Source organism: Nicrophorus vespilloides, unplaced genomic scaffold, assembly GCF_001412225.1.
Source record: "Nicrophorus vespilloides isolate i.1.1-1 unplaced genomic scaffold, Nicve_v1.0, whole genome shotgun sequence".
Taxonomy (NCBI): domain Eukaryota; kingdom Metazoa; phylum Arthropoda; class Insecta; order Coleoptera; family Silphidae; genus Nicrophorus; species Nicrophorus vespilloides.
This window is the reverse complement of record NW_017098343.1, coordinates 1-11,918: the sequence shown is the minus strand read 5'-3', so window position 1 is coordinate 11,918 and position 11,918 is coordinate 1. Positions and strand designations below refer to the sequence as shown.

Genomic DNA, 11,918 nt, shown 5'->3' with positions numbered 1-11,918 from the left:
TTTTGATTTAAACCAACACATTTTTATAATCAAAATTTAAATTTTAAAAATATAGTTTTAGAAACACTGATTTTCATAAAATTTCAATGAGAAACAAAAGTTTGAATACATTTCTTTCTAGTTAATATATGTATTAAGTGTATAATTAAGTATAAGCTATGAATTTTGTCAGTTAATATTTATACAATGTGTTATTTCTTATATTTTGGTTGTTGTCATGTGAACTTCAATTATACGATTACAGGAATTAAATTAACCGTTTATTGTGCTGACTGAAGGAAAGCAGTCGACAATGAATCGACGAAAAACTGTTTCCCACTGTCGAGAAACGCGGGCACGTGTCTTTCAGAAACATAAATTTTAAATAGCCAATCGTTTGAAGCGTTTCAACACACTTTGTGTCTGGTTAATTAGCGGGTTGTTCCTCGAACCATTGCATCCGGTTCTGGTGGAAAGTGTGCGGGGGATGGAACGAGTAGCGTCCTATTGCGACACGCGTCCGACGCCCTTTGCAAAGAAGGACCTAATCGACAGGAAATTAAGTCGCGTGTCGCGTCGTGTCGGTGCGGTTTTTCCAACACAAATCCCCATCGTTGACTCCGTCGTTTGCCGGCGTCGACACGCAATTTAACTCGAATCAATATTTCATAATCATCTTTCATAACATCCGATGTTGCAACCCTTTATGGAAAGACGGAAAAGCGCCCAAAAGAATTAACAACCATTTACTTATCACGTTACGGTTTAGAAACCCTGGGAATTTTCGTTCGCTCGAACTTTCCCAGAAAACTTAAATTATAAATCAAAAAGTAACTTAATTTATTTTGGCTTCATTTTACTATAAATTCTAACAGTTTTTTTTTAAATAGTTGTATAAAAATTATAATATATAATTCTTTAAATTTTGTTAAAAAAAAACTTGACAAAAACCACTGCAATTTTATTAAAAATTAAACAGTTTAGTTATTTTTTATAAAAATACGTTAGTTATGTCAATTTTTTAACAAAATTTAATGAAATATTTACATTTGAATCAAATTATTTCAATTGCATTTAAATAATCTTTAATTATTGCAAAGTAATTAAATATAGTTTTTTTTTTCAAGTAAAATGAAGAATTCATTGGTTTTCTTTTAATTGATTAAAAGACTACAATTTTTTGCATATAGAAAATGTATGTATATAATAAATTTCACTTAGTATTCATATAATTTATATACATAAAGTAGACTTTTATTGTGTGACTGAATTAACTTTCCTGTCGATTCGGTTTAGAAACCCTGGGAGTTTTCGTTCGCTCGAACTTTCCCAGAAAACTTAAATTATAAATCAAAAATAACTTAATTTATTTTGGCTTCATTTTACTATAAATTCTAACAGTTTTTTTTTTAAATAGTTGTATAAAAATTATAATATATAATTCTTTAAACTTTGTTAAAAAAAACTTGACAAAAACCACTGCAATTTTATTAAAAATTAAACAGTTTAATTATTTTTATAAAATTACGTTAGTTACGTCAAGTTTTTAACAAAATTTAATGAAATATGTAATTATTATAAATAAATATAGTTTTTTTTTTGTAGTAATATGAAGAAATACATTGGTTTTAATTGATTAAAAGACTACGATTTTTGCATATAGAAAATGTATGTATATAATAAATTTCACTTAGTATTCATATAATTTATATACATAAAGTAGACTTTTATTGTGTAACTGAATTAACTTTCATGTCGATTCGTTTCGCGGCCAATTCATTATCGAGAAAAAAAAAACATGTAGTATTCATTGTGTTGCAAATGTTGCTTGAATTGTTGATGCGATGGTCGGAGGGTCGAAAAGTGGAAACTCAATGGCACAGAAGGACCGTCTGCTTCTCCCCATACGAATTAATTTATTGATTAGATAGATGCGAATGCGAAGTCATTAATCAGGCAATGATCCAACACAAATACGCACAACAAATCTGCAATTAATCCGAACCGAAATACTTTTAATCCTTGTTTGGTTTCCCAAACGGGATTATCCTTGCAGTAGGTGGATGATCCAACGAGCATCTTAAGAGAGTTTGTTTAAATTGGGTTTACAGTTGTTTGCTTCATGTGTGTGTATGTTCCTGTGCGGTTCTTTTCTTTTCTCCCATTCTTTCTCTCCGGCTTTTCTTTCTTCACCCCAATGTACTTCTGTCTGTCTCTGTGTGTGTATTAATTGAATGAAATGAATTGCAATTTTGTTTCTCTTTTTGTGGCCTCCTCTTAGTCCGAGGTCGGCAGATGACACTTCCATTTAATCCCTCTCTTTCTCTCTCTTTCTTTTTCAGTACCTTTCTCATGGTAATGATGAATGAGACGGAGATAGAGGAGTCGGTGCGGTGTCATCGTTCTGTCGGCCACCTAAAAAGTTTCCAATTCAAATTGGAAACACGGCCACTCCGTTGAATTGGACAGGGATGGAATTGGGGTGGAATTGGGTGGAGCGATGATCCTTAAGTGGATCATGAGAGATCGTTCAGACCGCAACGATTGTGTTTGCACTCGACGACCCTTTCCATCTCTCTTTCTCTTTTCAGCGATAACCAGATTATTTTCTCGTGTCCATTGTCGCAACGTCACATGTTACATAATTGCATTGTACGGTGTTTCATTTTCTATATGTATATAACCATTAAAATCGGACATTTACAACAAGAAAAACGTTATAAAAGTAGATAATCATATCAGATTGTTAGAAGAGTTTGCATAATTTGTCTTAACCAACGTTTCTTAATCTTGTATTTACTTGTTTTGTAGTTGTCTTGCGACCCAACAGGTTATAACATAATATTTGTGGAGTTTTGACGTAACCAATTGGTCGCAACACAAAAGTTGAGAAACGCTGGTTTAAAATCTAAATCTCACAGTAAATTGGTTTAAATATACAGTGGAAACTCGCTCCAAAATTTCCGGATTTTTGAAACGTATTCAAAAATACACATAATATGTGTACACAAGTTTTAAAATTGATGTAGAAGGCGCGCAATCCGGGACTTCTCTTCTCATCGTCACTTGTTCGTTAAGCGAATCATATTTTTTTACAATTCATTTTGCGAGGTTTCACTGTATAAAATAAAACAAATTATTCGCTAACTTGAACGAAATAATACATAAAAGTTTATTTTTCTTGTAATATCATTTATATAATTATATAATATATGTAAAATTAGAAAGATAATTGAAGTAGATTTCAATAATGACAAAGAGTTTTTATAATTTTTGCTGATTTTATAAAATTTGATATTAAAAGTTTTTTTTTTAAACAATTAACTGAAATAACTTTGTGCTCTACAACTAATTAATCTCTTTAAAATTATAATTAATGTAGTAAATTTGTTAATTTTCTAATATTTCGTTATTTTTTTTTTTTTTTAAAGTGATGAAACTAACATAATTTTATAAATAAATGCTTAATTTTGCATTGGTTTTGTCAATTTTTCAACAAAATTTAAAGAATTTATAGAAATATGTTTATTTATATACAATAAATTTCATAAAACTTTTCAAAAAAATATGAAAAATCATATTTGTAAAGAATCTGTATTAGATTGAAATCTACTCTTCTACATTTATATAAATTTTACAAACACTATAACTCTCACAGTCATAAGTAAATACTCATATTAAAGCTGAAATTATAGAGAACAAAATATGTATAAATTTATTTATAATTTGGTCTGAATTTGATTTCCAAACATTGTTTAAATTATTTTTTTTTAAATTGACGAAAATAAAGTAATTTTAAAGCATTTATAGAAATATATTTATTATATACAATAATTATTATAAAACTATTCAAAAACATGAAGAATCTAATTTTTAATTAAATATGAAAACCATTTCATAGAAATTTGATATTATGACGAATACAAAAAGAAAAATCATTAAAACTTATTATTAAGTTAAATTATTTTGATTAATTACTCTTAGAATTAATAATTAAAGATTATTAAATTACGTTCTAGTTAAAGATGAAGTTTTCGCAAGAAAACCGATGACTGTGAAAAAAAAAAATGAAAATTTTGTAAATTTACTAAGAAATTTCTCAAACATTGATACTTTCTTAAATTTCAATATTGTTAAACAGTACGAATTAAAATTAATGTAATTTCATTTAAATCTAAATAATAAGTAGAAAAAATTGAAAAAAATATAATTATAATATAATAAATAAAAAAAATTATCAAAAATTTAATACAAAATGTATCATTAGAAACTTAAGAAATTAGTAAAGTTTTTATTAGTTTATTTAACTTTTTTTCAAAGAATTTCATTAACTTCTATTTATAATGATATGATTACGCTTTTATTCGATTTAAATTTTCTAACAAATTAGACAAAATATTCTATTTTTTTAAAAATTTAATTCCATTTCTATACCAATTACATGAAATGTTTAAAATTAAAGCAAATTTTGTTAGATGTTTTCTTTAATTAATTAATAAACTTAATACTTCAATTTAAATGTAAAATATTCCATTTTATTTAGAATTTACTTCCATTTCTATACCAATTTTACAATACATTTTGAAAGACATTTCTTTACTTATTTAATATCTTTAATACTTTCAATTAGCTTTCAATTTGATTATAAAATAACCAAAATTATTCTCACTTTCCTTTATTCGAATTACTTTAATTTCCAAAATGATCGAATTTTACACAATTTACTTACAAACGAATTACTTCATACAATTTAATTAAACAGTTAAAAACAAAGCGGATTTTCTTCTTTTTTCATATATTCACTTCTGTTTCCATTCGCTTTCAATTTAATATTGTAATATCTATATTTTCTATTAATTCATACAAATTTCTCAATAATTTCCATTTAATGCCATTTGCATACGAGCGAATCACATCACGCTCGCACAAGTTAATAAAAATTAGTGAATGAAAGAAAGAAAGAATATAGAAAACTAACAAACTAAGTGGAGTGTGTTATTGGGATGTACATAGGAGGATCGACAATGGGAACGAATGAACTGGGCTCTCATTGTCCCAGGAACCCAAAATAAACGGCGTTTTATGCCCTGTGCATTCATTCGTGCCCTATCCTTTCGCATTGTATCCTCAGCAAACTTCGAGAGGGAATGAACAAAAAAAAACTATGTGTAATAATAATAATAATAACAGCAGACACATGAGTTGATACAGTCTCGTTAGCAAAGATAAACTCCTCCTCTTTTCGCCCCTCTTGAGGACGAGGGTTGCTACCCTCCCATCCGGATTCGACCAATGGTGAGGAAAAGGGTTGTACCATCGACCATCGGCCGTTACAAAGGGACGGACGACCCTTTAATCGTATTCATTGCCTCGCATTTTGAATGCATCGATCGGCCGTAGACTGGATACGTACGTGCATGAATTACTACAGTTGTTGTTGTTACAATGATAATAACGCATGTATTTGCGGTTTCCTTCGAAATCCTTTCATCGCGCATTCAAAGGAGATCACGCAAAGAGATTAACTTTGCATTCGGATCCAAAAACTACCCCTCCTCATTCATTTTAACGTTTAACATACATATTTTCATTTCATTATTACATCTGAATCATATTTGTAAAGAATCTGTATTAGATTTAAATCTACTCTTGATACATATTATCTCATCATCTACATACATTTATATAAATTTTACAAACACTACAACTCTCACAGTCATAAGTAAATACTCATATTAAAGCTGAAATTATAGAGAACAAAATGAGTATAAATTTATTTTTGTGAGGTTTATAATTTGGTCTGAATCATTGTTTTAAAAATATATTTTCTTATATTATTTTTTTTACACATTTATTTTAATAATTAAAATCATTATCAGTTAATGATAATTGAAATTTAAAGTGTACTGAAAAATTCTAAAATTCATACTTACATGAGGAATATCTGTAAATTAAAGTAAATTTTTATATAATAAAATATGTTGCTGCTGAAAATCGTGTAATTATTTCATGAATAAATAAATTTTCATATTATAGCTTAAATCATAACTAATAAAACGTAAATAGATATTTGTAAGTTTTTTTTAGTTTTTATGTAAATTTAATGAGATTTTTCTTTTTAAATAATTAGTTGGAAATAGTCAAACTTTTTATAAATTCTACGATTAGATCTGAATTTGTCTACTATTTCAGTTAATTTCAATATAAAGTTATTATTATTACTTATAGGTTATGTTACTTATTACAAATAATGTAAGTGACTGCAAAATGGCGAATTTTAATTTAATTTTTAACTTTAACTTGTTCACTTTTTATTTAGCAATTACCACACCTACTAATTAGATCATCAAATATTTATAATAAATGTAAAATTATGATCTTTCCAATGAAATTTACTCTTATAATTGTAAAGTAATTCATTTCTTTATAATTAATTTACAATTATTTGAACATTTTTACAATTTCGTATTGATAAATTTATATAATAATATTATGATTACACCAAAAGGGGTTTTCTATAACGCATCTTCTAGTATAATAATTGTAACTTTATACACATAATAAATGAAATATGGCAATTTTTAGAAAAAAAAATCACGTGTTTACAAATTATTTAATTACTAAACAACCGCAGATAATAATTAAGTCATAAAATATGCAAACTAAAGATAAAAGTATAAATTTTATAATAAATCAAATAGTTTTTGGATTTTTCTTTATTATTATAATATATTTTATTTAAATTGTGTATGTATAAACAAATAATTGTAACTTTATTTGGTTTAGTTTACATTTTCTTCTAAATTAATTGAAAAACAGTTAAATTATCAATTAGATATTAATATATAAAGAAATAATGAATATTTTTTAATTAATTGTGAATTTAAATCAAATTATGTTATGTTAATTGTATTTTTATTTGACAATAAAGTTAGTATACTAAATATTACATAAAATCAAATCGTTGCTCACTTTTTCCTCTATTTTTTTTTTTCATTTCACGTATTATTACGTTTTCTCGTCCTCTTTTACTCTCTTTTCTTCGTGTTTCTGTTGGCGAGAGATAACATGGCATGAAAAGGTGAGTATCGTACATTATTATATTTAATTTTTACCTTTTGTCAGGGCAGCAGCAGCAGCGGCGGCGGCATCGACGTAACACAATAGAAACTGTGTGTGTGTGTTGTGCAGACGGCAGAGATTCATGAATGGTCGTCGGTGCCGGGAGAGGTGAATGAATGAATGCGCTTATAATCCCATAAAATGGGGTAATTTTGGTAGAAAATTGCTTTTAAACGGAATATATTACAAGATCCGTCCATTGTGTTCGACAGAAATCCCAGATTATTGAAAAAAAAAAAATAGTGGAGGTCGAATAATAATAATCGAAAGGAAAACACAACAACAACAACACACGCGCGCGCTAAAGAGATAATCCTATTTCGCAGCGTGGGGATGGATGAATCCATCCATCCATTCCTCTGTCAAATATGATTAAGATTAATTTCGGAAAGGATATCGTATTCACATCTATTACCCAACTGAAATCTATACTTTTATATAAATGTATACAGGAATACCTCGGGTAATCGGACTGTTTGATAATCATGTTTCAAATTGAAGACTTTAAAACTTCACTAATTGCAATTAGTGTATACAAATTCTTAATTTATAAACATTAATAACATATTTCTATAGAAAACATATTCATAAGTTGTATAATAAAATATTATATAATATAAGTTAGATAATACAAAAATGTACATATAATGTTTAGCTAAAAATCTAATTGTTTGGAAATGGTAAAAATATGTATATTTTCAATATACGTGTTGTCAATTGTATAAAGTATTGTTAGTCGATAGTGGTAAAATTAATGTAAACATCCTCTTCATCTTCAGTTGGAGATTTGAAGAGATTTTGAATCCAATAATCCGCTTCCTTCTGCCTTTTTCTTCAATTCTGAAACCAGACTTGCACTTGTTTCTCGGACAGCTTGTTTCTCCTGTAACTGTTCCTGTATTTCAAAGTGTTCTTGATCGTTCTGGAATCTATTTGAATCCACTTCATCTTCGCATAGACATTTAGATGTTGGAGGATTTGGAAGGCAATACATTGGAGAGGATGTTGAAGCAAGAAGAGGAAATCTTTGCCTCTGGTTAATCCTTCTATTCTGAAATTAGATTGTCACTTGTTTCTCGGACAGCTGAAAATAGTCTTCGTCTTCAGTTTGGTCGGTGTTACATGATGTATGCTAGGACTAGGTGTACTCTTCGTCTTCACTATCTGTTTGGTCGGTGACTGTTCATGTATCTCAAAGTGATCATCTTGATCATCCTGGTATTTCTTTGAATCCATTATTTTTGATGTTAAATAAATAACTTTGTTAAAATGAAAAACATATATTGTACGAGCGCACTAAATCAATGAATGAAACGAAAATTTAAAAAAATATTTTGTTCCAAATAAAATTGTTAACGAACAAAAATCAAATTTGCATGCATTCATTTTCACGTGTCACGTACTTCATTTACTTTTAATAATTTCAATGAATTATTGTCCTTTTAAAATCCAAATTACATGTCAAGTAAACACTTGTACTTGCGTAAATTAAATGCGTATTATGTAGAGTATTTCAATAACCGTATATATATTTGATAAGTAAATAATTTAGAAATATTGCAATTATATAAGTTTTGTCATTTATTATTTGAAAAGTCCTTATTTTTACACATTGTACGTAACGTTATTGCATAAGTTACTTGTCCTGAGTTTTTGTATTATACGTATTAGAATGCGAATTACAGCCAAATTGATGAACCAATAGAAATGTATACTTGCTATAATCATCCAGCTTTCATATTCATTTTTAGGATACATTTTATGTCAATATTTGCTAGATTTCCCAAACATTCAGCTTTCATATACATCTTTTGGATTCATTCTCTCTATTATAGTTTTCGATAAAATCAATGAAATGTGAAAACACTGCTTTTTTGAGAGTTTTTTCAAGTTTGAACGCGAATTACAGCCAAACGGCTATAACCACAGTAATATATCAATATTTGCTAGATTTCCCAAACATTCAGCTTTCATATACATCTTTTGGATTCATTCTCTCTATTATAGTTTTCGATAAAATCAATTAAATGTGAAAACACTGCTTTTTTGAGAGTTTTTTCAAGTTTGAACAAGTCATAGTTTCTGAGAAAATCACGAAATTGTGAAAACACCAGTTTTTTTTGAGTGTGTTGATTAGTTTTCAAAATTTGAACGCGAATTAATGGATCAAGTCACAGCAATGTGTGAATAGTCTACATACACCAAACTATAAACTTTCATACGCATCTTTCGGATTCATTCAATCTATTATAGTTTTCGAGAAAATCACTATAATGTGAAACGATTGCGTTAATATTCAAATGTGCATAAGGTGTGAACTTTGGGACAATTTTGGGATAGAAGGTTTTATGGTATATAAATATGAAAGATATATTAACAAGTCGTATATAAAAATGTATTATTTACAATATATAAGTTAGATAAAAAAATATTAAATATTCTTCAGCTTAAAATCTAATTCTTTCGAAAAGGTAAATAGTATCAAAAAAAAAAAGAACTTATGTACATTTTTCTAAATTATCACGTGTTGTTGTTGTCTACTGCATAAATAGTTCCTATTCGATTTTGGTAACATCGATGTGCTCGTCGTCGTCATCTTTGCACGAAGATTTCGAGCAGTGGCACGGCGATGAGCTCGGACCTGGTGTAGAAACTGCAGGAGAAGATTCCTTCTTCTGCTTAACCCTTCTGTTCTGGAACCAGATTTTCACTTGTTTCTCGGACAGCTGAAGAACACGAGCGATCTCGATCCTTCGCAAACGCGACAAGTATTTGTTCGCGTTGAATTCCCTTTCGAGCGAGACGAGCTGCGTGCTGGTGAACGCAGTCCGGATCCTTTTGCTGGACTGATCCTGCGACGACGGTGGCGTCGGACTCGATTCTCTGCTCGTCGTCGGCGTCGTCTGCGGAGAGACGGCGCGCACCTTGCACGGTGGCGAAATCGCTTCAGGAATCGGACTCGGCGCTCTCCTCTTCGCGATCTGCGGTATCGGTCTCAGAGGATGAGCGGACAGAGCCAACTGCTGTTGCTGTTGCAAGCTCAAGAAGAAACTGTTGATGTAGCTCGGCGTGTACTGGAACATCCTCGGATCCATTTGCGGCACGAAATTGTGGATCTCGGAGTTGCCGCTGTTGATGATGGAATCGACGAAGAACGAACGAGACATTTTCACTGGATCCGACGATCGAACGATTAATACTTAAAAGGTAGGTAAGTGCACTTTAAACGGTATTCGAAACCGGAATGATTCACCCTTGCAACTACCACAACTTTATATAGGCGCAATACCCCACCACCTAACCATAACTTTACGAAGGGTGCTTTGGACACTCCGCCCCCTGCGATCTGCATCCCTCTTCTCTTTCGGAAAACCGGCAGCGAGCAAACACAGGCCCATTACATAATATGCAACTAAGCAAACAAATTTGTTGCTCCTTCAGGATAACAATGGTCTTATTAATTTGCCCAAGGCCCGTCCGTTCCTCTCTCTACTTTTTCTCTCATTCTTCTCTTTGGGAATTATTAATTCCTCCTCTCGTTATTTATTGCGCACCATACAAAACGTTTCCCTTTCCTTGTTTGCACAAAGTTTTAACGCAGTCGAATTATTCCACAAATACATATTTATTGCTACAATTAAGCCCCTCTCCCCGAAACCTTTCATATTGGATTATATAATTTTTTTTTTCTCTCTTCTATGTGCACATCATATTTCTGTTGCTGCATCCCTTACGAGCAACTGATTTCTATCTGTCCTGAAGGGCTCGTAAATCTTCGACATCGCAGTATCCAACGTAAATTGCTGGCTACGACCTTTGAAGCCTTTTAATCATCGGCGGAAGGGACTTTTTAACGACGTGTTAAATGCCACCTTTATTGTCTGTAGCTTCTGCTGCTCTCGTGTATCCGCATTGAAAAGGGCCAGTATCGAATTACGATTTTGGGGCGATAAACGATTCTATTACGACGTCCACTCACAACTCAAGCTGTTAACGATTATTTTAAAAGGCATTAACATCTAATTACATAACATTATTTACAATCGCAATCCATTTTCCCAAATTCCTATCATATACAAAAAACCTATAGTATTATATATAAAATCATACTATTTTTAGGAAATAATTTCAAATTGCTAATAAAAAAATTCAAAGTTTCAAATCTAAATCTAATTTCAAAGATTTCTTGTACTTTCACATTAAATTTATTTCAGAAAAATAAAATTTATCAATTATAATCATCAAAATTCAACTGTTTTTTAAGTTCAGATCAATTCAGTCAATAATTATCAACTTTTGAAATAAAAAAAGAAACAATTAATAGAAACGATAACATAAAATACTTGAAAAAATTCAATTATTTAGACAATAATTTTATAGAAAATATATTGAATAGTTTTATCAAAACTGTTATGATTGATTGGATTAAGCTTGTACTTTTCTAAGGTATATTTGCTAAGTATATATTTGCTGAGTTATGTGATAACATTGTGGGAACTTCTGCAATTTATATTTGTTAGAAGGATTTGTTAGAAATCGAGGATGAGTTTAAAGGGCCCTTGAAGATCATCCCCCGTGGCGTACAAAGCCCACTTTATTCCCTTTTTTTTTTCGGTAAATTTGCTTCGTGTTTACAAGTGTACTTTCTAAAAAAAAACAAGAAAAAGCAGCAAAAAAAAACAACTATTCACATCGAATTGAAAATTATTTGTAATACAGCAATAGTGCTTCGATCAGTACGGATTCACGGTTTGAACAATTACAAAACAAGCTGAATTTACAAAATTATTTGCAATACAGCAATAGCGCTTCGATCA

The 11,918-nt window shown here is 29.9% G+C and overlaps 1 protein-coding gene across 1 annotated transcript; it reads right to left on the bottom strand.

Annotated features, from left to right (window-relative positions):
- Positions 1-9,656: 9,656 nt before the first annotated feature.
- On the bottom strand, positions 9,657-10,268 carry LOC108562214 (homeobox protein Hox-A2b-like). The gene has a single exon (XM_017920479.1). It carries the CDS (start codon positions 10,266-10,268, stop codon positions 9,657-9,659), a length of 612 nt encoding a protein of 203 aa, XP_017775968.1.
- Between the last annotated feature and the right edge of the window lie 1,650 nt (positions 10,269-11,918).

What these genes read in the sequence shown, in the direction of transcription:
- LOC108562214 (XM_017920479.1), bottom strand. Translation starts at nt 10,268, where the DNA reads ATGTCTCGTTCGTTCTTCGTCGATTCCATCATCAACAGCGGCAACTCC.